At 44.1% G+C, this 23,834-nt stretch overlaps 1 protein-coding gene across 12 annotated transcripts; it reads left to right on the plus strand.

Annotated features, from left to right (window-relative positions):
• The first annotated feature begins 345 nt into the window (after window positions 1-345).
• On the plus strand, window positions 346-23,047 carry LOC119556744 (homeotic protein female sterile). Of its 12 annotated transcripts, none has more exons than XM_037869155.1 (13): window positions 346-483; window positions 1,235-1,572; window positions 5,372-5,546; window positions 5,618-7,430; window positions 8,389-9,970; window positions 10,362-10,532; window positions 11,335-11,454; window positions 11,578-11,709; window positions 17,500-17,558; window positions 17,943-18,060; window positions 18,239-20,639; window positions 20,768-20,936; window positions 21,007-23,047. In XM_037869155.1, exons 4-13 carry the CDS (start codon window positions 6,096-6,098, stop codon window positions 21,070-21,072), a joined length of 6,153 nt encoding a protein of 2,050 aa, XP_037725083.1. In that variant the 5' UTR covers window positions 346-483; window positions 1,235-1,572; window positions 5,372-5,546; window positions 5,618-6,095; the 3' UTR covers window positions 21,073-23,047. The 12 variants fall into 12 exon arrangements, with proteins under 12 accessions (XP_037725083.1, XP_037725088.1, XP_037725094.1 ...); XM_037869160.1 differs by having other exon boundaries at window positions 10,362-10,520; XM_037869166.1 differs by having other exon boundaries at window positions 10,362-10,520; window positions 17,946-18,060.
• The last annotated feature ends 787 nt before the right edge of the window (window positions 23,048-23,834 follow it).

Below are 23,834 nucleotides of genomic sequence, written 5' to 3' on the forward strand. Positions count from 1 at the left end.
ACATCGATATTTGTGGATGTTTTACGGGATCACAACTGGTCATACTAAGAAGCGAGGGTGTGCTGTGCCCGCTGTTTAGGTGGCTGCACTCGCTAAGCGGGATAGAGCACTCGCTAAACGAAACTCACCACTCTCTCAGACACGCACACTCTCGCACGCGCTCTCTCGCTTGCTATCGGCATCCCGCTCTGCGGTCCCACCACGGACCGTGCGCCAGAGCGGGATGGCGCTTGACCCCGCGGAGACGCCATCTTGGAACCGTGTATAGCCGTCCCAGTCTCGCTCGCTCAACCGAAGCGGAGCGTGCGCCTCGTGCCCGTCGGCTGTCAGTGTGTGCGTGTGTATTCGCATTTTCAGTAATTTCGAAAAAAATTTTGTATATTTGATGGCGACAGCGACGTTACTCACAAGAAACTCGCGCGTTTGTCGAAAAATCGTAGCGCGTACGTATATATCGGTGTGTAGAAATTACTAAAAATTATGGTAAAAAAGGCCAAAAATTATATAAATTTGTGATCGGTGTAAAGTGCTAATTGCGGGGCATCCGATGCGTATGGAAAATTTATGAAATTTCCATTATTTTAGCGCCAAAAAATGCATTTGAAAAATGTGAGACTTCAATGGACATGACAATTTTTTTTTTTCATTTTTTTTTTCGGTGGTGGAACAAAAGCGAACGAAAGAGGAGGAAGAAGCAGAAACGCTCGTCCGTGTGCGAGGCATGTGTGCGTGCGTGCGTGTGTGTGTGTGTGCGAGTGAGGGCATGAGCGTGAACGTGTGTAGTCACCAAGTGAATAATATTAACAAATAAAGAAGAAAGAAAGAAAAAAACGAAAAAAGGAATACACACGCCGAAGCGCGCGAAAAAAGTTTTGCTCGGAATGGAGGGAAACAAAAAAGAAGTACTAGTACTAGTTGTTTTTCGCAAGCAATAAAACGATTTGCACGGTGAAAATCTATAATTTTTCGATTTTGTTATTGTATTTTTTGATTTTGCGGCTTTGCGGCGCCGTCGGTAACGTAGGCATGCCGTTACGTAGCGTGACGTATCGCGGTGACGTACAGCAGAGGCTTACGCTGTGGGTTACGTTATTTTTGTCGCTGGGGACTTCTTGCTCTCTTTCTCCCTTCTCGCTCTCTTTCTCTCGCGCGCGCAAATCGAAATATCTCAAAATCTCAAAGGAAAATAGTGTCAATATAAAAGTGTACAATTTTTTTGTTTTTATTTTTACAGTTGCAACTTTTTAACAGTCGTGTACAATCTGTATGTTGTATATGTTCAATTTAAATACAACAACAATAGCAAGCAACGCAACACAGTTTTAAGCAACAACAAACAAAACCGACAAGCTAAACATGGCTAAAGCATCAACAGCCAGCACACACAACAACAAGAGAAGCAACAACAACAAGCAGCAGTAGCAACGCGGCCATAAACAAAAGTCAAAATCATAAAATCCTTCGGATATATATTTGGATATTATCGCCAATAAACGGATAATCAGCAACAGAACGTGTGGATATCACCAAAAAAAAAAAAGTAGAAAGAAAACGGGATAATCCGAAGGAAATGTAAGTTGGAAAAGTGTAGCGCACGTGGCTTTTGCCCCAGCCCCCCTTTTGCCACCCCCTCCCACACAGTGGGCAGAAATCATAACGTGTCTTGTTGGTTTTTTTTAATTTGATCTGAGGACTACTTTGGTTTTTGACTATTTGCCTTTAAGGGTCAGCCACCCCGAGAAATGGAGGGATTTTTGAAACGACAGCTGCTTTTAGCCGGATTTTTTCAACTGCAACAACAACCCTTTTCCCAATGAGCTGGGAAATCCATGGTGCCAGCATTTTACTTGTAATTGAATAGTTCCCTTGTGATATTGGAATCTCTTCTCAGATGTGCCAGAAAATATACATCCAGCGATGTACAAAATAGGCATTTATATGTATAGTTTTTTGTCCTAAATAATACATTTAATTAAAATAAACTATACGTAGAATAAAAAATGTTTTAAAAACATCAACTGGTGGTTAAATTATAACTAGCCTGTAATTTAGTTATATATTCGTGTCGAGATTTAGTCAAACTAATTTATTTAAACGACCTAAGGGCAGCATAAATTGATTCGCATTTTGTAGGTTCTTGGTTAAATTTGTATCTTTGCATCCTTCAGATCGTGCTACTCCTTGGGAAATATCTTTGCACATATCTCCCTTTTCCCTCTCGTTCTTTTAAATTCATGATTTTTTTTACCGGCATTTAGGATTTTCGTTTATTTGCGTTTACCCTTTGCTTTTTCGCTCTCGTTTGGGTGCAATTGTTGTTGCTGCTGCACTTTGCTAGTTGGCGCGTAAATAGGCAAACGCAATTTGTTTGTTTACTTGTCGGGGCGCAAAATTGAAGATATGTTTATCGTAAATAAGCGCAAAATTGCGATTGCGGTGTGGCGGCTCGGCTCGGTCGGCTCTCTCTCTCGCTCTCGAATTGAATTCATTGATGCTTTTTGGGTGCCTTGCCTTGCTCTTCATTTTTTGCAGCTACTTCTGGCGGCTCTGCTTCTTCTGCATTTGCTGCATGTTGCCATGTAAACCGGCTTTAAATTCGTGCCACTATTAGCACGATTTATTAACCTAGAGGCGGCTCCCCTTTTTCCCCCCTTCCCATGCCTCTTTTATCAGTCTCTCGCCCGCTCTCTCTCTCTTTGTGCAGATACACAACGATGGCACTAAAAACAACAACGACGGCAACGACTCTTCTCTCCTCGTTCGAATGCCACACTACAGGCACACACACACACACGTACAGACGACATGCCGCCATATTTGCATTTGGCTACGTATTACGTAGCCCCCTGTTGTTGTCTCGCTCCGTCGCACGCGCGAGCAGCTGCAACTTTCAGCAGAGAGTGTCGGCTAGTATGTGTGTCCGTGTGCTAGTGTGTTTCACTTGAGTATTTTATTTATTTAAATAAAATTGATATATTTGCCCGTAGTTCAAGTGCATGGATATTAAGCAGGACAAAAATAACAATATTTAGTTGATGAGTTGTTGGTGCATGAGTTCGAGTAGCGAGGTAAATAGAAAAATGCTTTTTTTTTCTCTTTTTCGCCACAAACTGTTGACCTTTGTTTATTTGTTAGCTGGGAAGTACATTTTAAGGTTTAGTTTTTCATAGTTAGGAGATTTCGCAAGAGCAGTTCCCTTAGGGCGTTGTAACGATTAAAAAGCATGGCTTTTAATCAACGGCCCCCGTTAAAAAATACCCATTCCCAATTTCATTTGCAATGCATGCCGTTGCTGTCTCTGCTTCTTCTTCCGCCACTTCTGCTTCTTCCTCCTCTCTACGTCATCGTATCGTTCTACGTGAATTTCTGTTCAAAACTCAAAGTCTACTGTACTACATAATTTCTCTCGTCTCTGCGGTGTTTTCGTGTGTGTGTGCGTGTGTGTGAGTGCCAGTTAATGTTTTGTTTTGTTGTGAGAGGAGAGAGAACGAGAGAGAGAGTGAGGGAGAGCCGCCCGCCCGCTATTGTGGATTTTATATTTGTTATTTCTAATATTCCAATTTTATTTGTGGCGAGGCGGTTTAGAATGGGCCAAATACATACGTCATATTCATTGGCTGGCCTTGCTGTCTACCTTCGTTTGTATTTGTATTCGTTATTCTTCCGTTTAATTTTGCGTCACAAACGCACGTACACACACTCTCGCATACGCACACTTGGCAACTAACAAAAACACAGTGGGCCAAATCGGACAATTAAATGCAGCTTCATAAATACAGCTGATAACTGTGAAGCCCAAAGTGAAAGCGATCAAAAAAAAAAAAAAGAAAGAGAAGAGTAAAATCGCTTGCCGGCCGGCGGCACACACACAAGTGGAATAGTGTGTGTGCGAGTGTAAATAAATTCGCAACATCAACAAAAGCAAAAATCTCCGGTTGGCCAATAAACAAATCGGAGCTAGAAAGCAAAGCCAAATGTTTGTGCTTGACCTACAGATTAAGAGTTAATATAAACAATAAACAAACCATAATCGAAACGAGGCATATTTTAACTAACTGTACAATGGATTTTTATGTGCAGCTTTGAATGCAACTTGTACCACTGTCAATTTGGAATATCGGCAAAAGGCAAACTATTCAACTGTGTGTGTGTGTGTGTGCGTGTGTTCTTCCTCGCTGACACCCCTCTCCGGTCTTCACCACACTTAGTTGAGGGTGTTAAATAAAATGTGAGAAACGTAACGTAGAAACGTTGAAATTACGTGCATTTTATTGCCTTTTTGGCATGGCGTTTGCATTAGCGCTGCAACAACAACAAACAAAGCGAATGAATCATGCCGAATGACAAGAATTCAACTTTTAAAAAAGGCGGCGTGGTGAATTTCTCTCAATGCAAACACAACACACGCCAAACTCTTTCTGTGTGTGAGTGTGTGTGGATACATGTTGTGGGATTTAGTTAATCTTTGGTCTGTGCGTTCGCATTAATGGATATTTATTGTTTTTATTGAAGGATTTTTCCTTACGTTTTTTAAAACTTATTTTGCATCATTTGGCGTGCGCCATTTGCCTGCTTTTTCTTGCTCTCTCCTGTGAGTGCAAGCGAGACAGCTCTATTGTGCGGCCCAAGTGTATCTGTGTGTGTGTGAGCCGGGCGCTCTCTCTCTCTCGAATTTCGAACTAGAAAATGAGAGCGCTCTTCTTTTTTCGCTCTCAGCGGCCAGTTCGCCTCTTCTCTGTTTCGCTGTTGCTGTGAGTGCCAAAACGGCGGCAAAGTAACTACTCACGACCAAAACGGTGGAAGGGAAAAACTAAACGAAACGGCAAAAAACCGCAAAAAAAACGGCTAAAAATAAAATTGGAATCTATAGTCGAACGCATAAACTAATAAACACAAGGAATATTGTGAAGCAAGTGATTTGATTGCTGTTAAAAAGTGCCCGGAATTGATTGTTTTGCACTTGGCTTGTGTGCGCGAGTGTGCGTGTTTTGTCGTCGTTCTCTGCGTTTTCTGCTTCTTCCGTGTGTGTTCTGTTTTGTGTTTTCCGTTTTCCTGCCGCCTCTGCATATTCCACATTCTACATAGATTCGTTGTCGCTGTCGCATTTTGTTTATGGCAATAGCAACCGCCGCGCATTCAGCGAGAGATTGTAATTGTAATTGTAATTGTAATTGTTATTTTCGTTTCGTTTAGTTTAGTTTCGTTTCGTTTCTGTGGGCCCCCTTATTTATTTTTTGTTTATGTAACCCTCCGTGGAGGAGTGTTGTGAAATGCAAATGCAAATCGAAATCCCACGTCCCACGACCAGAGTTGCAAAATATCCAAATGTGCCGGCTAACTTGGCTTTCTTGTCCATTACTATCTTTTGCAGATTTATAAAAGCCAGCCGCCTGCGGTAGGAATCTTGGAACTAACATAAAAAAGGATTCGAAACCACAATGCCTCCAGTAGCAGTCACTGTTGCTAAATCCTTGGCCCTTGGATCAGCTGAAGCCAGTAGATTCCAATGAGAGGAGCCTGGGCCCTGAGAATCTGGAGCAGGCGAGGTGAGTAGATGCTCCTCTAGATGCTCCTAATAGACCAACTAATTTCGATTTGTTTACCCCCCCGTTTGCAGTGCACAGACATTGCTGAGCATGAAGCAACCACTACGGACCACTACACAGCATTATCCCTTGAACAAGAAGAGATTTTTATCAAAAACCAGAAGAGGATCAGCAGGATCAGGAGCTGAGAAAACGATAGGCGGCGGAGGATCACCAGGAGTAGGAGTCGCAGGAATAGCCGGAGAAGGCGTAGCCAGTCGCAGGAGGAGGAGGTGGTCACCGGCCACATAAGACTAGTCCCCCCCTCCCTAAACCCACTAAATCCCCTCCCAATTATCCGTACGAAAGGAAATCGAAAGGAGGACAAGGAGGAGCGCAGGAGGAGACGGAGACGGCCCGTGTGTGTGTGTGTGTAGGTGGAGTGTGTGTGTCGGCCGTCTCAGTCGGATAACCATCAGCCCAGATCCCCAATCCGCAGATCCGCAGATCCACATCCCAAACTGAAGCACCAGAACCACCACAGGAACCACATCCACCACCACCACCACCATGTCGTCCAATGAGCCACCGCCTCGTTACGAGCCACCCGTGGAGCCAGTCAATGGCATTGTACAGCCACCGGTGGTGCCGCCAGCGGAGCGACCCGGCCGCAATACGAACCAACTGCAATATCTGATCAAGACGGTGATGAAGGTGATATGGAAGCACCACTTCTCGTGGCCCTTCCAACAGCCCGTCGATGCCAAGAAGCTCAACCTGCCCGACTACCATAAGATCATCAAACAGCCCATGGACATGGGTACGATCAAGAAGCGGCTGGAGAACAACTACTATTGGTCCGCCAAGGAGACCATTCACGACTTCAATACGATGTTCAACAATTGCTATGTCTACAACAAGCCCGGCGAGGATGTCGTTGTGATGGCCCAGACGCTCGAGAAGGTCTTCCTGCAGAAGATCGAATCGATGCCCAAGGAGGAGCTCGAACTGGAGCCGGTTACGGCCAAGGGTGGCAAGAAGAAGCAACGGGCGCCGGCTACGCCCAAGACATCGTCAACGACCGTTGGCGGTGGAGCAACCACCGGTTCCGGCACAGCCTCCTCGGCGGCAGTTAACAGCGGAGCGGGAAGTGGCTCCACAAAAGTGTCAGCAGCCGCCTCATCCGCGCAACAGTCCGGTCTGCAAGGAGCGACGGGAGCGGGCTCGGCGAGTACACCAGGAGCTCAAGCGGGTTCCGGTGCGGGAGGAGCGACCGCCGCCCGACCCGTATCCGCCATGGGCGGCACGGTTTCATCGACGGCCGGCGGTGCACCGTCCATACCACCGATTAGCACAATGCCACCGCACACGGTACCCGGCAGTACCAATACGACGACGACAGCGATGGCTGGCGGCGCTGGTGGAGCAGGTGCAGCCGCAGCCAATCCCAATGCCGCCGCCCTGATGGCCAGCCTTCTGAATGCGGGCCAAACGGGCGCCTATCCCGGCGCCCCTGGCCAGACGGCGGTCAACAGCTCCTCGCTTCTAGATGGCAGTACAGCCGCAGCAGCGGCAGCAGCAGCAGCAGCGGCAGCGGCGGCGGCGGGAGTGGGCGGTGCAGCGGGAGCCGCCGGTGGTGCAGCGGGCGCCGGAGTGACAATACCATCTGTAGCCGTCAATGCCACCAACGCCGTTCAGGCCTATGTGAATGCGGGCGTGAGCGTTGGTGTGGACGCCGTGATACCGCCGCAGCAGCCCGCCAAAATAAAGAAGGGCGTCAAACGGAAGGCGGACACGACAACGCCGACGGCCAATGCCTTTGAATCGCCTTACGCGCAAATGGACTCCAAATCGGCCAAGATTGCGACGCGACGGGAGTCGAATCGTCAGGTAATTGGCAAGAAGGTAAGAGTAACGGGCATCGCCAGTCGTATGAGTATGATCCTAGAGCCCAAAAAGAGCTTGTACATATTCAAGAGTCACCTATATGTGGCTTTGTTTGTAAATAATTCATTGTGTGCCCAAATATTAGGTCAACGAGAAGATTCCAAAGTTTGACTTCGGCTCTTAAACTTTGAATCAACCATTTTTGTATATTCAGAAACTAGAAATGTTTATAATTCATGGACGAAATATTTGGTTCGCCCTTTGCATTGAAAATTCCGTCTAAAATTGTATAGTTTTTGAATCATAATCATAAATCTCTATTATTTAATATTAAATGTAACCTCAATTACTTGGATTTGAGAAACCCATTAGATCTAATCTTCTTAGTTTTTAATGTCAAATCGTTTGATCAATTCAAATTCCCTTTTACGTTTATTTTCCGAAACAAGCTCATTTAGTTTGATATTACAAAAAATATCCAATCCTAATGCACAACAACAATCGTTTAAATCATACACAATACGCCGTACTGCCTTTTACTCGAAAACCATTTCATATATATATATCTGCAGATGTGCGGATTGGATTTGACCCGGTGCATCCAGAGTCAAGTCCCATCCGCATGATCTGTAATCATACTCCAAGCGCGACATGCGAAAGAGTTCTTATTTGACCCGGAATATCCGGAGTCAAGTCTCTTTCCCATGGCCCGCTATCATTTCTTTTAGAAACATTTGATTTATTTCGATGCTAACCCCATACCGCTTTTTCCTCGTTTATTTTTCTTTTTCTTTTATTTTGCGTTGATTTTGTTTGCACTCTGTCAATCAATCGATCGATCAAATCAACACCACCACCACCAACCACACCAATCAATCAACAACACCAACTACAACAACAACAAACCACCAATCAACCAACTCATCAAAAAACCGAAACGATGGGATCTTCTGAACCACAGGATCTTACATTCCAGGGCTCGGGATACAATATGTCGCCGCTGGGCGTCTCCGGAGTGCCCGGACTTGGCGGTCTGGTTGCCGGCGGCGTGGCCGGCGTTGCGGTGGCCAAGAACAAGGAGAAGCTATCGGATGCGCTCAAGTCGTGCAACGAGATCCTCAAGGAGCTCTTCTCGAAGAAGCACTCTGGATATGCCTGGCCGTTCTACAAGCCCGTGGACGCGGAAATGCTTGGCCTGCACGACTATCACGACATCATCAAGAAGCCAATGGATTTGGGCACTGTCAAGCGGAAAATGGACAATCGCGAGTACAAGAGCGCGCCGGAATTTGCTGCCGACGTGCGATTAATATTCACCAACTGCTACAAGTACAATCCGCCAGATCACGATGTTGTGGCCATGGGCCGCAAGCTGCAGGACGTCTTTGAGATGCGCTACGCCAACATCCCCGACGAGCCGGTGGCCAATGCGGCCCACCATCACGGGCACGGCCATGGGCATGGTCACGGTCACGGCCACGGTCACGGGCATGGTCACGGACATGGCCATGGTCACGGTTACGGCGGTCCCCTCAAGCACGATGCCAGCGATTCGTCTAGCGAGGACTCCAGCGACACCGAGAACGAATCCAACTCGGACGAGGAGCGCAGCGCCAAGCTGAAAATGCTCGAGTCCAAGCTGCTTGGCCTGCAGGAGGAGATCCGCAAGCTGTCCGAGGAGGCCTCTGCCAAGAAGAAGGCGAAGAAGAAACTCAAGGAGAAGAAGAAGTCGATGGGCGGCGGCTCTGGATCGGCCTCGCATCATGGTCACGCCTCGGGCGGCGGTGCAAATGCTGGCGGAGCAGGCGGCGCTGGATCCGGCGGCCATTCGGGCGTCGTCTCCGTGCCGGGTGGTGTCGGAGCCATGGGTGCCGGTGGAGCGGGCGGCGCTACTCTCAACGCACTGCTCAGTGGTTCGTTGGTTGGTCCAGGCGGAGCAGCTGTCGCCGGCGGTGTTCCCAATGTGGCGGCGTTGCACAGCCAGGTTCACGACGCGGCCATGGCGGTCTTTGGCCAGCTGGCGGGCGGCGGTGCCGCGGCCGGTGGCGGCTTTGGTGCCGGTGTGACAGCATCGGGCGCATCGACGGGCGGCAAGGCGGGCACCCTGGCCGGCGCTCTGGCAGCGGGAGCGGCGGCAGGCGCCGGCGGTACATCTGGCAGCGGCGGTGGCAGCAGTAAAGGTGCTAAGAGCAAGGGCGGACGCGGCGCCAAGGGCAGCGGAGGCGGCGGCGTTGGAGGTAGCAATAACACCGCTGCGGGCAATGCGGCAGGCGGTGCAGCGGGAGCTGCAGCTGGCGCAGGAGCCGTCGGAGCTGTTGGCGGTGCAGGAGCAGCAGGCGGCGGCAACGCATCCAAGCGGGCCAAGAGCAGCAGTTCGGCTGGCGCTGGCGGCGCTGTTGGGGGCGCGAATGCCAGTACCGGTGGCGCCGGTGCGCGCGGCAGCAGCAAGAAGAAGCCCAGCCAGGTGATGAACTTTGACTCCGAGGAGGAGGACACGGCCAAGCCAATGTCGTACGATGAGAAACGCCAGCTGTCGCTCGACATCAACAAGTTGCCAGGTGAGATTAGCATTTCAATCACTGCGTTCTTTGGTATTTAAGCTTTGTTGATAAATAAAGTAGGGATACAGATACAAGATTGAGCAAAATATTAAGATCATTTCGATATAGATCTTTTTTTTTTAAATAAACATTTGTATTAATTTCAATACATCAACTGATTTGTATTAAGTACTTACGGAATACTAACGTTTCTTGATCCTTTGCCAAAGAATTTTATTGAGCTCTCAAGATCACCGCAACCATTTAGCAATAAAGTAAACTAGAGACACAAATTGTCATTATTTTATTTATATTTTAAAGAAGCAGACTAGATATTAACTGACAACGGACCATTCCGCACACCAACCACCCTCATTAGAGCTCCACTAATACACGATTTTGTTTGCAGGTGACAAGCTGGGCCGTGTGGTACACATCATCCAGAACCGGGAGCCATCGCTGCGTGACTCCAATCCCGACGAAATCGAGATCGACTTCGAGACGCTGAAGCCGTCGACGCTGCGCGAGCTTGAAAGCTATGTGGCGTCGTGTTTGCGCAAAAAAACACGTAAGCCATATTGTAAGTTTGTAACTAAACCGAGACCACAACAAAAGCCAAAGCAAATGCAAAAGCATATGAAACAGCAACAGCAAATACAAAAGCAAAAGCAAAATCAGCTAGAACAGCAAAAGCTAATGAAAGATAAAAAACCAAGACCAAGTAAAAGAGTAAAGTTAGAAGCACAACAAGAGCCATTAGACAACAGAACAATCTATATCAAAATCAATTTCTATTGCCCGATCAAAATTCAAAACAGAAAAACCAATTTCCGTTTTGGCTTTGCTGAATGCGCTTCCAAATTTGATTTTAATTTCGAACCGAAAACCGTAGTGGTCATGTTTAGTTAGTTAAACTCGAAAAAAAAACCAAATGTATCAATTAAACTGCCAATACGTATGATTAAGATTTTCAACACTCAAGGTCCTACCAATAAACTGTCTGTAGTTAGCAAGTGCATGTAAAAAAAAATATATAAAAAAATCCTTTTCCCTTTCCTCTAGTAGCTTGTGAATGCTGTAGAAGTGCCGATGTGTTATAGAAATCTCTAAAGCTTTTAAAATTATGCAGGTGTCCTAAGTAAGATGATAGTGCCTACTGTCAGATGCCTTATAGTATTGGTTTTTGAACCTCGAGAGATTTTTGTAACATCGCTAATGACATTGCCGCTTTACCTTTTTTCCCGCCCAAACTTTTGAGTACATTTTGAGTTTCGAGCATGATCCCTACATACCCCTATCGAATTCCCGCCCCCTTCCCACAAGCTCTCCACCCGTGAAAATCAACTTGATTATAAACGATCCAACATCTTTCCGTATCGCAGATAAAAAGCCTTCCGGCAAGTCGAAGGACGAGCAGATGGCAGAGAAAAAGCAGGAGCTGGAAAAGCGACTGCAGGACGTCACCGGCCAGCTGGGGGCAAGCAAGAAAAACGCCAAGAAAGGTATGTATTACGAGATGATGATGATGATGATGATGATTCTACTACAAGTTCATATCAACTTGATTTTAATCCTACCCTGTATTTCAACGATACTAATTCCTCATTTTCTCCCTTTCTCCGCAGATGAGTCCGCTTCGAACAAGGTCGAGGCAGTGCAGCCGGCGAATCCCGTGTCATCGAGTTCCAGTTCCAGCGATTCATCGTCGTCGAGTTCGAGTGATAGCAGTTCGAGTGACTCGAGCGACAGTGAAGCAGGTTAGGACGCGTTTTGTTTGTTTGTTTTATTTTATACAACCTTTTTTTTTATTAGTATACATAGAGATATGCAAATATAAATATATATATATATATAGATGCGTTGTTTAAGAAACAAACAACAGAACTCACTAAACACACGTACGGAAACTGATACCGATACCGATACCGATTCAGTTACAGATACAGATACAGAATCAGAATATTGAGATAGACCCCCCATACACAAAAAACCGAGACCGCATAATTTTTATTCTATTATCGTTTAACATTCGATACCTAAAAACATAAGGCGGCGGGGCGGGGCGGGGCGGACGTGGCTTGAGTCAGAGAACAGAAGATTCGAACGAGTAATGAACAGTCTAGGATCTAGGAAAACCTTTAAAAACCCGTTGAAAAGTGTAAAAATATATTGCAAAAAAAATAATGAAAATGAAAGGATGAGATAATACTTAAGTCGCACAGAATCAGGAGATTTGAACAGAGCGATTGGCTTAATTAATTCAATTGGATATAGGTTTATCTAGTTATAATACCATAGTTACCCTATTAGAACACGCAAAAAATATATATGCCAATGCGGATATATGTATGTAGAGTTTATCGATTGTGTTTTTCCGCATAACTCTTGTTTTTATCATTTTTTTAGTTAGTTTCAAGAACCCACACTGACACACGCACACCAATACTGAAATATGAAATAGAAGGAGACAGAAACAATGAGCCAAGGGGAGGGAGCGAGAGGGGAAATGATAAAAGGGTATTATTGCTATTTAAGACCGACTGACCAATGCATCCCGCTCAGACACACAAAGACCCACTCCCCTGTCTCGCTCTAATAGAGCATTTTTAATTTATTGAATTTAGCGCATTTTGTTTATGTTTTTGTGTGCTAAACAACAACAGAAATTAACAGGACGACCCCAGATCAAAAAACGAAATATCTCCATTTACCACCAAACGTCTGATTTTTGAAGAACCCAAAAGGAAATAGAAATCCAACTCTGAATTTTTTTTGTATTTTTTTATTTTACATAAAAAGAGATTTTTTTTTTAGGAATACCCAAGAACCAAGTTCACGACAAAGTGCAATATGCATTTACTCTAAGAAAACAAATGCACACGAATATATGGAATTTAGCAACGTAAATTGGAAAACGAGTAAAATGCCCTAGTTAAATCAATATTTAAAAGTGTTTTATTCAGATATTTCGATAGCAGACTTAGCAACACCCCCATACGAAAAGCAAAACAAATTGAAGATTTTAAGTTACATGGCAGAGTTGTTAAACAAATTTGCTGATTAACGATTAACCAACAAACAGAGGTTTTTCTTTCAATTCGCACTAGAGCCACACCAGAGTTGGATGTTGGGGTATCGCAACATCAGACGTTTCATAGGACCATTAGAACATTAGACCATTAGATCCCTCCTCATTTTTAACAACCAGCTACACGAAACACAGACGAACAACACGAACACAACGGCAAAACTTTATATAATCGATATATATATATATATCTATATATATACATCTAGGTCTAGTATATACTTAATTATATATACACAGCAACACACACACATATATCATATTTAAGCATTTGTAGGTATTAAACGAATTGTATTTGTAAATGAAAAAATGAGAAAACAAATCTTACACAACACACATACACAACTATCTAAAATGAGAATATTAAGAAAAACACACACTCTTTACTACTTTAAGTCATTTTTGAAAAAACAAAAAAAAAACAATTCTAAAAAAAGAACAAGAAAAACCTTATTATTACCAATATTATGATTATTATTATGATTATTATGAGAATATGCTGAAAAAATCGTGAAGCAATTGTGTATTGGGGGCAGCCAATCTGAAAAAGAAAGTAATGAATTCCAACTCCAACCAACCAACCAATCTATCAATCAACCAAAACCAAAACCAACCAATCGAACCAATCAACCAAATCAAAACTCTCCATCAAATCTACAAAACAGCAGAGCAACAATGCATGATTGACAAAAGATCAACGAATAAATCGAAATAAAAACTTATCATCCACACTCTCCACACACATGATAACCCCTTAAGTAGTACTCTATTCATCATCAGTATATATTTTAGAGGCAGCTCAGGAGCAAACTCCTTCATCGATCATCATCTCATACCTATTCCCATCCCCAAAATCAAAACTTAAACTGATCCCGGGCTTGCACGCCACTTCAGACTATATGTTATGTCACTTATGACGGAATCGGAAGAATCTTCTCCGTCAACTTTTCCACTGTGCAAATCCCATAGTCCCCGAAACGAATACTTCTGTGCCAATTCCATATTTTGTTCTAGTCTTATTTCTTCATATGATAAAGTCAATCCACCAAAATCTAAACCCACATACGTCGATCCTACTTCATCCAGTATATAATTGAAATCCAAGCGATATGTTCTTCTTAGTAAGCTGGACAACACACTCACGCACACACAACACACCCACACAACCTCACAGAACTATGTGTAAAATATAATAATAATGAATAAAAGAAAACAATAACCATAATAATATGAAATTATTAACAAAACTGAATGAACCAAAATACCAGCAAAATTACCATATATGTCTAAAGTATGCAAAAAACGTATGAAATTCTCGATACACTTGCAGACAATGTGTAAAAACAAAGAAAGTATGAAAAGCTTCTAAAGGAAATGGAAAGAAAACACCGAACCACAAGTATAACGTAATTGAAATAAAAAACGTAAGGAGCGAATACGTAAGGAAAGATTGTGACAAAGAGAGAATTCACAGAGAGAAAGAGAGAAAATGAGGGGGGATTACCCCAAGTTTAAGCTAAGAGGGGCCAGGAAAATAAGGAGGGGATACTTCAACTTACTCTAATTAAGTCCGCTGAGAAATGTGAATGTTGATTTTGATGTTATTAATTGTTTAAACGTTTTTAACCTCAAAAAAGTGTTTCCAGACGGATCAAATGGAACTGAAACACTGCAATTAGCACAATTCGCGAACAATAGCTCGCATCGCATTATCACTTAGAATCGAGAATTGCTTAATATCTCTCTGTATATCATTAATTCGTGGTTTAATATTTGTTGTTGTCATTAACTTTATGTGTATCAATGTGGGAGAACCGTCATCCGAAAAACAGAAATGCTTCCAGCTTACTTCCAAAAGGAATCCATGAGTGAAAACCCGAAAAGACAGCTTAATAATAATTTAAAGAAACACACAACAATTAAAATCGATCAAAAATTTAAAATATCCAAAACCAACTATCGGAAGTAAAAACAAACGATTTCGTAGAGTGGGGTAAATGTATCGGATCCAAAATTCATTTGTCTAACTCTCTGTCTCTCTCTCTCTCTCTCTTTCTCTCTCTGTGTGTCCTTGCCACTGTGTCTGTCTCTGTCTGTAGTAGTAACGGTAAAACGGTATGAGAAAAGTGGAACGAATCGGAATGGAACCAAGCGTTACGTATATAGAGTCTTTTACTCTATAGCTTCTAAACTCCAACTAGTTCTAAATACATAGCTATATTTACATAGATGTATGTATCAAAGAAGGTATAAACAAAAAACAACTACAAAAAAAGAAAACAAATAATTAAATGTATTTTGAAAACATTTTATTATTTATTTTTCGGCTGTCGGCTTTCCCCTTTACACATTGTTTGCACGTTTTTTTCAAAAAAAAAAAAAAATAAATAAAATATATATATTATATTACGAAAATATACAAAAAAATGCATAGAAGAGAGGAGGAGGAGGAGTGATGATTTGATGAGATGAGATGATAATGCAATGGAAATAAAGAAAAATTAACAAAACAAATTGCATAAAATCAATTTAAATATAAATTTTTACTATTAAATTAAATCAAATGAAAATTGCCAGGAGGAAAACGAATGAAATCCAACAATAATAATGATAAATAACAACAAACAAAATCACACCACACAAAATGTAACAATATTTACTTTCAAATCGAAGAAACTCAACGGTCAAAATGCGAAGCGAAGAAAGCGAGCAAGTTTTTAAAGAGAGCCAAGTGTAGTGTAGAATTCGAAACAGTCAAGAATAAGTTTGCATTATTTAGCCACAGACTATAATTTAGATTTAATTTTTGTTTTCAAACCCAATTGCCTATTTTTTAGGGTCCGAACTTGTTTGTATGTACGTAATATAGTAGCTCTTGTACTTTCTTTATCGAGGTCACCACACCCCGTAAGCGCCTTCTCCATCCATTTAGCCCCATATTATTGAAATTGTTTTGTTGTAAGCCTGATTCTTGTGTTTTTGTATAGCCTGTAGTTGACGAGGAGAAAGCAGAGCAGTAAAATGCAACAGCACCAACTTTACAAACATGTAAACACGCTCAAAAAGTCTTGTAAGAATATCAAAAACAGAATTTCCCTGAAACAAAACCTTTAAAAAAAAAACAGTGCATTTTTGGTTTCAATTTGCGCAGGCGTCTCACAAAATAAGGAAAACAAAAACAGAAAATAAAATAATATATAAAATAAAATAAACGAAAGGATAAATAGTGAAAATCTTAGGGAAAGAAAGGAGGTAGAGGGAATAAGAATAAAAGAAAACAGAGCGGACGACGCGAACTACGTAACGTAACGTAACCGACACACGAACACAGATACAAACAAACCAACACACACACATTTAGCATTATGAAAACACACACACGCATACATTTAAATATTTATAGTAAAAACAATAATAATATTTATTATTACAAAATGGCAGCGCAACCGCAGCAGCGAAACAAACAACAACTAAACTAAACTAAAAAAAAACGCAATGAATACAACAAACAAAAATGAAAAATGAGAAAAGAAAATGTTTATTAAAAAAGAAGAAAAAAAAACCATCTGTGTGTTTCCTCATTATCCCCAAAAATCGATTTCTTTTCACAGAAGAGAGATAATTTAACGATAAAGCAAAATAACGAAAGTAACGATTTTTTTGAGAAAACCCGATAAAACATATCGATTGGAGCCTCGAAGGTTGGTTTTGGTTGCGATTATCCATTGTCTTCTATCCACTTGGCATTTGGCTGGTGCAAAATAAAAAAAAAAAAAAGGGGGGGGGGAGTGGTCGCCGGGGTCTCTGGCCCGTTCTTTTTTCAGTTCATTTACAGTTTAGATATTGAAATGGGAGAGAGTGGGTGGAACAGGGCAGATAGACAGAGAAGAGAAGTGAAGAAAGAGCGCCGTAAAGCGGCTGCTCATCCACCAAACTCCAAAAACCACCACCACGAAAACCCACCACGACACAATTGTTTCATCGATCGGCATTGTAAGAGGTATTTTTAATACACCTATATCTGTATCTTTATATTTATGTAAACCCAAAAACCACTGCTAATGTAATGTTTGTACGATATACGATTACGATCCTAAGTCCCTTCAAAATCACTATCGCTTGTGCCTGTCAGGGTGGTTCTCTATATGATCAAAATTGGTCAAGGATTATTTATAGACCTATAGATTGGTTCTAAAAGACATGATACCTTGAATAATGTGATACTATCAATATTAGTATTTTTAAAGATATTTATATTATTTCATACCAATAACTTTTGGATTTAAAAAAAAATATTATTGATAAATTGTGTTGACCAATTTTACCCAAATCGAGATCCACCCCGTTGCTTTCCCTAGCTTGTTGTTTATAACCCCCTAGCTTTGATCCTTTTTGCGACCTCGGTCGTCGAGCCCTGCAAACCTCTCTCATCTTTATTCTGAAATTCCCCCTTCAACAGGTGATGGTGACGAACGACCGCCGCGCAAGAAAAAACCCCGAGACTCGAACGGAGGCAATGTAAGTACCGAACTTCAGTGACTATTTGAGAATCGGGAAAATGGGTGAATAAATAGGCATAAATACAATACGAATGGGAGGGACTTGGCAATGGGTTGGGGCTATATCTATTCAAAACTATTTCTATCAACTATAAACTGATCAATTGCCAATATCAAATGGTTTTTAAAATAATTTGAGGCTGTTTTCTTTTGGATAATGCCAGGATAAACAATATTTCCGTTGAGCAACCCATTGCCAAATGCAGATTGCACTTGCCACAAAGCACACTCACTGTGATTGTTGATTGTCTTGATAACCAGACTTAATGTTTTACATGTTCATCTTCCCTTTCCCCCTTTTTTTTTTGTTTACCCCATGTTACCCTCATAATATCTGGGCTAGCAGGTAAATAATCCAAGTATAAATGTGGTTCTGGGCGGCAACCATCCGAGTGGCGCCCTCACGCCGACGACCATGTTGATGGGCCTGGACCATGTGGTGAACTCCACATCACAAATGTGTAAGTTGAAGACCTGTTTCAGAGTATGGCCACAGAAGTCCCTGTGATTTTGATTACCCAAGGTCTAAAGCCAGAGATTTCTGTGAGCCATTCGTCCGAATCTTGTGAAGTTTGTGACTAATTTTAGTTTCTTGTGTGACCCAACCTGGACTCGCAATCCTTCCCGATCCCCTTGTAGCCAACATGCTGGGCAATGCCAATCCCCTGATGGCAGCTGCCATGCTAAACAACAACAACAAGACAACACTGCCGGGCAGCAATTTCGGCGGTGCGCCCACTGCCGGTGCCGGGAACATGTTGCACGGCGGTGGCGGTTCAGTTGCCGGTGCTGCAGTTTCTGGGGCGACGGGGCAGCAGCAGCAGCAGCACAACAAGAATGGACCAAATGATCTGAGCAAAGTGCCGCCGGGTGGCTCCATCACCGCCGCCCTGCCGCCGCACAGTTTCGCCGGAGGATCAGCATCAGCAGCAGCTGCAGTGGCCACCAGTCAGTCGAGCGGTGGCATTCGCATAGCCAGCAATTTGCACAAGCTGGCCGGTATGGGTGGCGGTGATCTTGGCGAGCATCATGCGGCACTGGCGGCTGCCCTGACGTCCGGCGTTAACAGCACCGGCACCTCTGGCGGCGGCAACACCGGCAGCAGCAGCAACAACAACGGCGGCAGCAACAATAACAACACTAACCCAATGGGCGGACCGCATGGGGATGCGATGGCCAATGCCTCGCTGGCCTCGGGCCTAAAACAGATACCACAATTCGATGATCCCGTTGAGCAGTCGCTGGCCTCGTTGGAGTTCAGCACCGGCTCCACGGGCAAGTCATCGTTGCCTGACAACTTTTTAATGCAGCAGCATCTGATGCAGCCCGCCGGACCACAGCAGCAGCAGCAGCAACAGCAACCCTTTGGCCATCAGCAGCAGCAGCAGCAGCAACAACAGCAGCAGCAGCAGCACATGGACTACGTAACAGAGCTGCTGACAAAGGGAGCGGATAATGTCGGCGGCATGAATGGCAACCACCTGCTGAACTTCAATCTGGACATGGCGGCGGCCGCCTACCAGCAAAAGCATCCCCAGCAGCAGCAGCAACAACAACAGCAGCAGCAGCAGCAGGCGCACAACAATGGCTTCAATGTGGCCGATTTCGGCATGGCCGGATTCGATAGCCTCAATATGACGGCGGCCTCAGCATTCCTCGATCTGGAGCACACGCTCCAGCAGCAACAGATGCAGCTGCAGCAGCAACAACAGCAAACGCACCAGCAGCAGCAGCAGCAGCAACATCACCAGCATCAACAGCAGCAACTAACCCAGCAGCAGCAGCAACAGCAGCAACATCTCCAGCAACAGCAACAGCAGCTGCATCAGCAGCTCAATCAGCAGCTCCATCAGCAGCAGCAGGTGGCCAACAAGCTGCTGATCATACCCAAGCCCATCGAATCGATGATGCCCAGTCCGCCGGACAAGCAGCAATTGCAGCAGCATCAGAAGGTGTTGCCGCCACAGCAGTCGCCCTCGGATATGAAGCTGCATCCGAGTCAGGCGGCGGCAGCGGCAGCTGCATCAGCACAGGGCAAGCTGTCGCAGGCCTTCAAAGCCACCAACGAGCAGAACCTGAAGAATGCCAGCTCATGGTCCTCGCTGGCGTCGGCGAACTCACCGCAGTCGCACACGTCGAGCAGCTCGAGCAGCAGCAAGGCAAAGCCGGCCATGGACTCGTTCCAGCAGTTCCGCAACAAAGCCAAAGAACGCGACCGTCTCAAGCTGCTGGAGGCGGCCGAGAAGGAGAAGAAGAACCAAAAGGAGGCCGCCGAGAAGGAGCAGCAGCGTAAGCACCACAAGTCCTCGTCATCATCCTCGTCGGCCTCGGCCGCATCCGCCCAGGCAGCAGCGGTTGCAGCCGCATCATTAGCCGAGGCGGTGGCCTTGGGAGCAGCAGCGGCAGCGGCCGTGGCCTCCAATGCCTCGAGTGCTTCGGGCGGCAGCAGTAGTGGCGGCGGCGGTGGTGGTGGTGGCGGCGGCGGCGGCGGCGGCGGCGGTCCGGCCAGCAACCAGGCGATCAGTGGCGATCGCGAGCGTGATAGGGATCGTGAACGGGAACGTGAGCGTTCCGGCAGCGGTGGCGGTCAGTCCGGCAATGGGAACAACAGCAGCAATTCGGCCAATAGCAATGGACCCGGCAGTGCGGGCAGCGGTGGCAGTGGCGGCGGCGGCGGAGGCAGTGGTCCGGCCAGCGCCGGTGGACCAAACAGCGGCGGCGGCAATGCCAATAGTAACAGCGGTGGCGGACCGGCGCTGCTCAATGCCGGCAGCAATAGCAACAGTGGCGTTGGCAGCGGCGGCGCTGCCAGCAGCAACAGCAACAGCAGCGTCGGCGGCATCGTTGGCAGCGGCGGACCGGGCTCCAATAGCCAGGGCAGCAGTGGTGGTGGCGGAGGTCCCGCCAGCGGTGGCATGGGCAGCGTTGAATACCTGATAACCCGGTGTGCGCCCCAGAATCGGGCGCAGGAGGTGGCGGCCGCCGTGGCCGTTCAGGCGTTCCTGGCTGCCTCGCCCCTGGGCGCCATGGAAAGCGGAAGGTGAGCTAATAGTCTAATTCTTAGTATCAGTAAAGTAGAAGAAAAAAAATCGCAATTAATAATATCAAGTTATAGTTCACACTAAGTGTTAGCCCTTATCTAAAGTGATGTTGTTCATAATATTGCAGGAAAAGCGTTCACGATGCTCAGCCGCAGATATCGCGGGTGGATGACATCAAGGCGTCGCCGGGCGGACAGGGCCAGAGTTCGCCGGCACAGCAATCGCCGCAGGATCGGGCGGCCGCCAAACGTGCCGAGCAGCGGCGGGCCGAGCAGGAGCGGCGCAGGCGCGAAGCGGTAAGTCAACATCCATCCATCCTCTCCATCCACTTCAATTGAAGACTAAACAAATGGTTCTGCCTTGCAGATGGCTGGCCAAATCGATATGAACATGCAGAGCGATCTCATGGCTGCCTTCGAGGAGACGCTGTAGGCCAAGGCCCGGAGAAAGTCGACCAACCGGGGCATTAGCGTCAACGGCAACACCTCATCTACAACCACCACCTCATCAGCCTCCACCACCACCATCCTCGGCGCCCAATCGAAGCGGCGATCGAAGCGCCATCCAAGGACCACGTTGGACAACGGCTTGCAAGAGCAAAAGCAACACGGCTAGAACGGCAACAACAACGACGACAGCTCGACACAGAACTGTTAGAGCAAACAAGCAACCAAGCAACCAACAAATAAAACCAACAAACAGCATAGGCTAAAACCAATAAAGCAATGTTCTAAGGCGTAATTAAAATACGTACATTTAGTGAGTATATATATAATGCATATACGGAAGGAGCGAGCAAACAAAAAAAAAAAGATAGAAAGAAAGAAAGAAAGCAACATCCAGCAGCAAACAATACATAACAGAATATGGCAAATTTCCTTCGGTTAGCAATTGATTCTTTACAACTTTTTTAAAAATCATTACAATTACGATGGATCATGGCGACAAGGATGTCAGCCAAAGCTTATTATTTTTAATATTATTGATTGCATAGGCAAGTTTAGTTTGTAGTTATAAACCTAATATTAATAATGCTTATTTTTTTTCCTAATTGTAACACACACCTATGCTTAGAGTTGTTAACTAATTTAAACAAAAAAACAAACAAAAAACAAACAAAACAATCAAGAAAAACCCAACAAAAAAAGAACAAACAAAACAATTCGAAACGAAATCAATTCAAGATATATATCCACAAGGGGATGGCTCAGTCGCAGTTGTCTAAACACGAAATCCAACTATAATTGTATTTACAAAAAATTGTCATTACAAGTAGAGTTCTCCCGATCCCGATCCCGATCCCGATCCCGATCCCGATCCCCATTCCCTAATCCATCCCACGGACCGCTGTGAGCAAATTATATGGAATCTTATTGTTTTACAATTGTAATTTTTGGCGGCCAAAGAGCAGCATGCACATCACCCACACACCTGTAATTTATACACACGCAAAAGGAACACTCGCACACATTTACACACCGGCAGATCCTAGACAGATATCCAACACGATCCGCAGAACCAGAACCACAAGCCCACAAACTCCACTTAGTAGTTTAAAATTGAGAATGGATAGGGAAACAAATTTAGTTATTAAGTAGCAACAACATTTTTTGTATATGACGCGCCCAAACAACAAATAGAAAACAAATCGAAACGCGGAAAATAAATTGTAATTGTTTTCCAATGACCAGAAGCCAGAAGCCTTCGCAAGCAGGTGCCAGGATGCTATCCCCCCAAATTGCAGTGACAATTCAGTAAATTAATGATACATGTTTGGAGTCTCTGCCGTCTTCCATGTATATTCTTCGTCTATATCTTCATCATCTGCATGCATCCGATCCTCCTCCTCCATCTCCTTGTCAATGTGTCCCTGTATATAGATCCATAGCTCCTTCGAGGTCATCTCTCCATCAGGGACTCTGATCCTGTAATAGCAATAGGAATTATGATAGCAACTATCTATGTAAAAGCTAACGAAATGATTCATGTAACTCTTCTTGTAAAATGCACGTCTTTTGGTTGCAATTCATATTGTATATTTGACTTAGGTTTGGGGTTCTGATATCTGATTTCTGATTACTGTTTGTTCTGTGCGCGAGTCTGTGTGGTTTGTTTTTTTATTCATACGTGTATGTCTTTGTATATAGAGGCGGTCAATCGATTCGTATCTTCCCCCGACTTACACTGGCAGAAAATGTTATTTTGTTTTGTGTAAATTAGTTTTTCTCAACAGTGAGTAAATAGCAGAAGAAATTATTACAAAATATCCCCTATTCTATATAACAAATTATATATACACGAAAAAATGATGCATCAGAAATACAGAAACATTTTTTTTCTATACTTAATTTTAGCATTTAATTGAGAAATAAATCACACGAGGAGATAAACGAGAAATGTATGAAAATAAAAAATGAGAAAAACCAAACGATTCAAACTAAAAAGAAGTTTTTAATTCAGCAAAAAGGAAATATATTATATATATATATATATATTAACAGCTCTATAAATAGATTTACATCCCTGATATGAACAACTTATTTGCATATATGAATATAACACACCTATAAATATATATATATTTTAACACACGAACCGAGGGGAAAACGAGATGTATTTGATATTTGTCCAATCTGATCAAATCGCCCAAATTCTAGAAGATGCATTTGGCATATTAGCAATTAATTGTTGACCTTTTGTTGTTACTTAACGAGGGCATTAACTAGAAGACGATGAGGAATAGGATAGCCGGTTAGCTGGATCGAGGAGTATGTAACATATAGCGAGAAACTCACTAAAGAATCACTTTTCTGAAACGTAAAAGCAAACGATCTTAGCCTTAAGCGCCTACCGCTAAACAGAAAAACTTTAAAGCAACGTTACGCGTGGAGCGTAATGCAGGAACTAATAATAATAATAACTATTACGATTATAAAGCGAAAACAAAAATCAAGGGGAAGCCAATTGGGCTGGCAGGAGAGTTGATATAGAAACCATTACATTTACATGACTCCATTTTGGCCCCTCTAGCATTCACTACATATATACAACACTTCTTAGTAAGCCTAAAATTAATGAAGGAGAATATAAAAGCAGAAATCGAAGGAAACCAATTAACAAGTAAAACATAAAACATATTTTACCTTTAATGCGTACACTTAGTATTAATGAAATGGCAGACAAAAGCAAAAAAC

Source organism: Drosophila subpulchrella, chromosome X (genome assembly GCF_014743375.2).
Source record: "Drosophila subpulchrella strain 33 F10 #4 breed RU33 chromosome X, RU_Dsub_v1.1 Primary Assembly, whole genome shotgun sequence".
Lineage (NCBI taxonomy): Eukaryota > Metazoa > Arthropoda > Insecta > Diptera > Drosophilidae > Drosophila > Drosophila subpulchrella.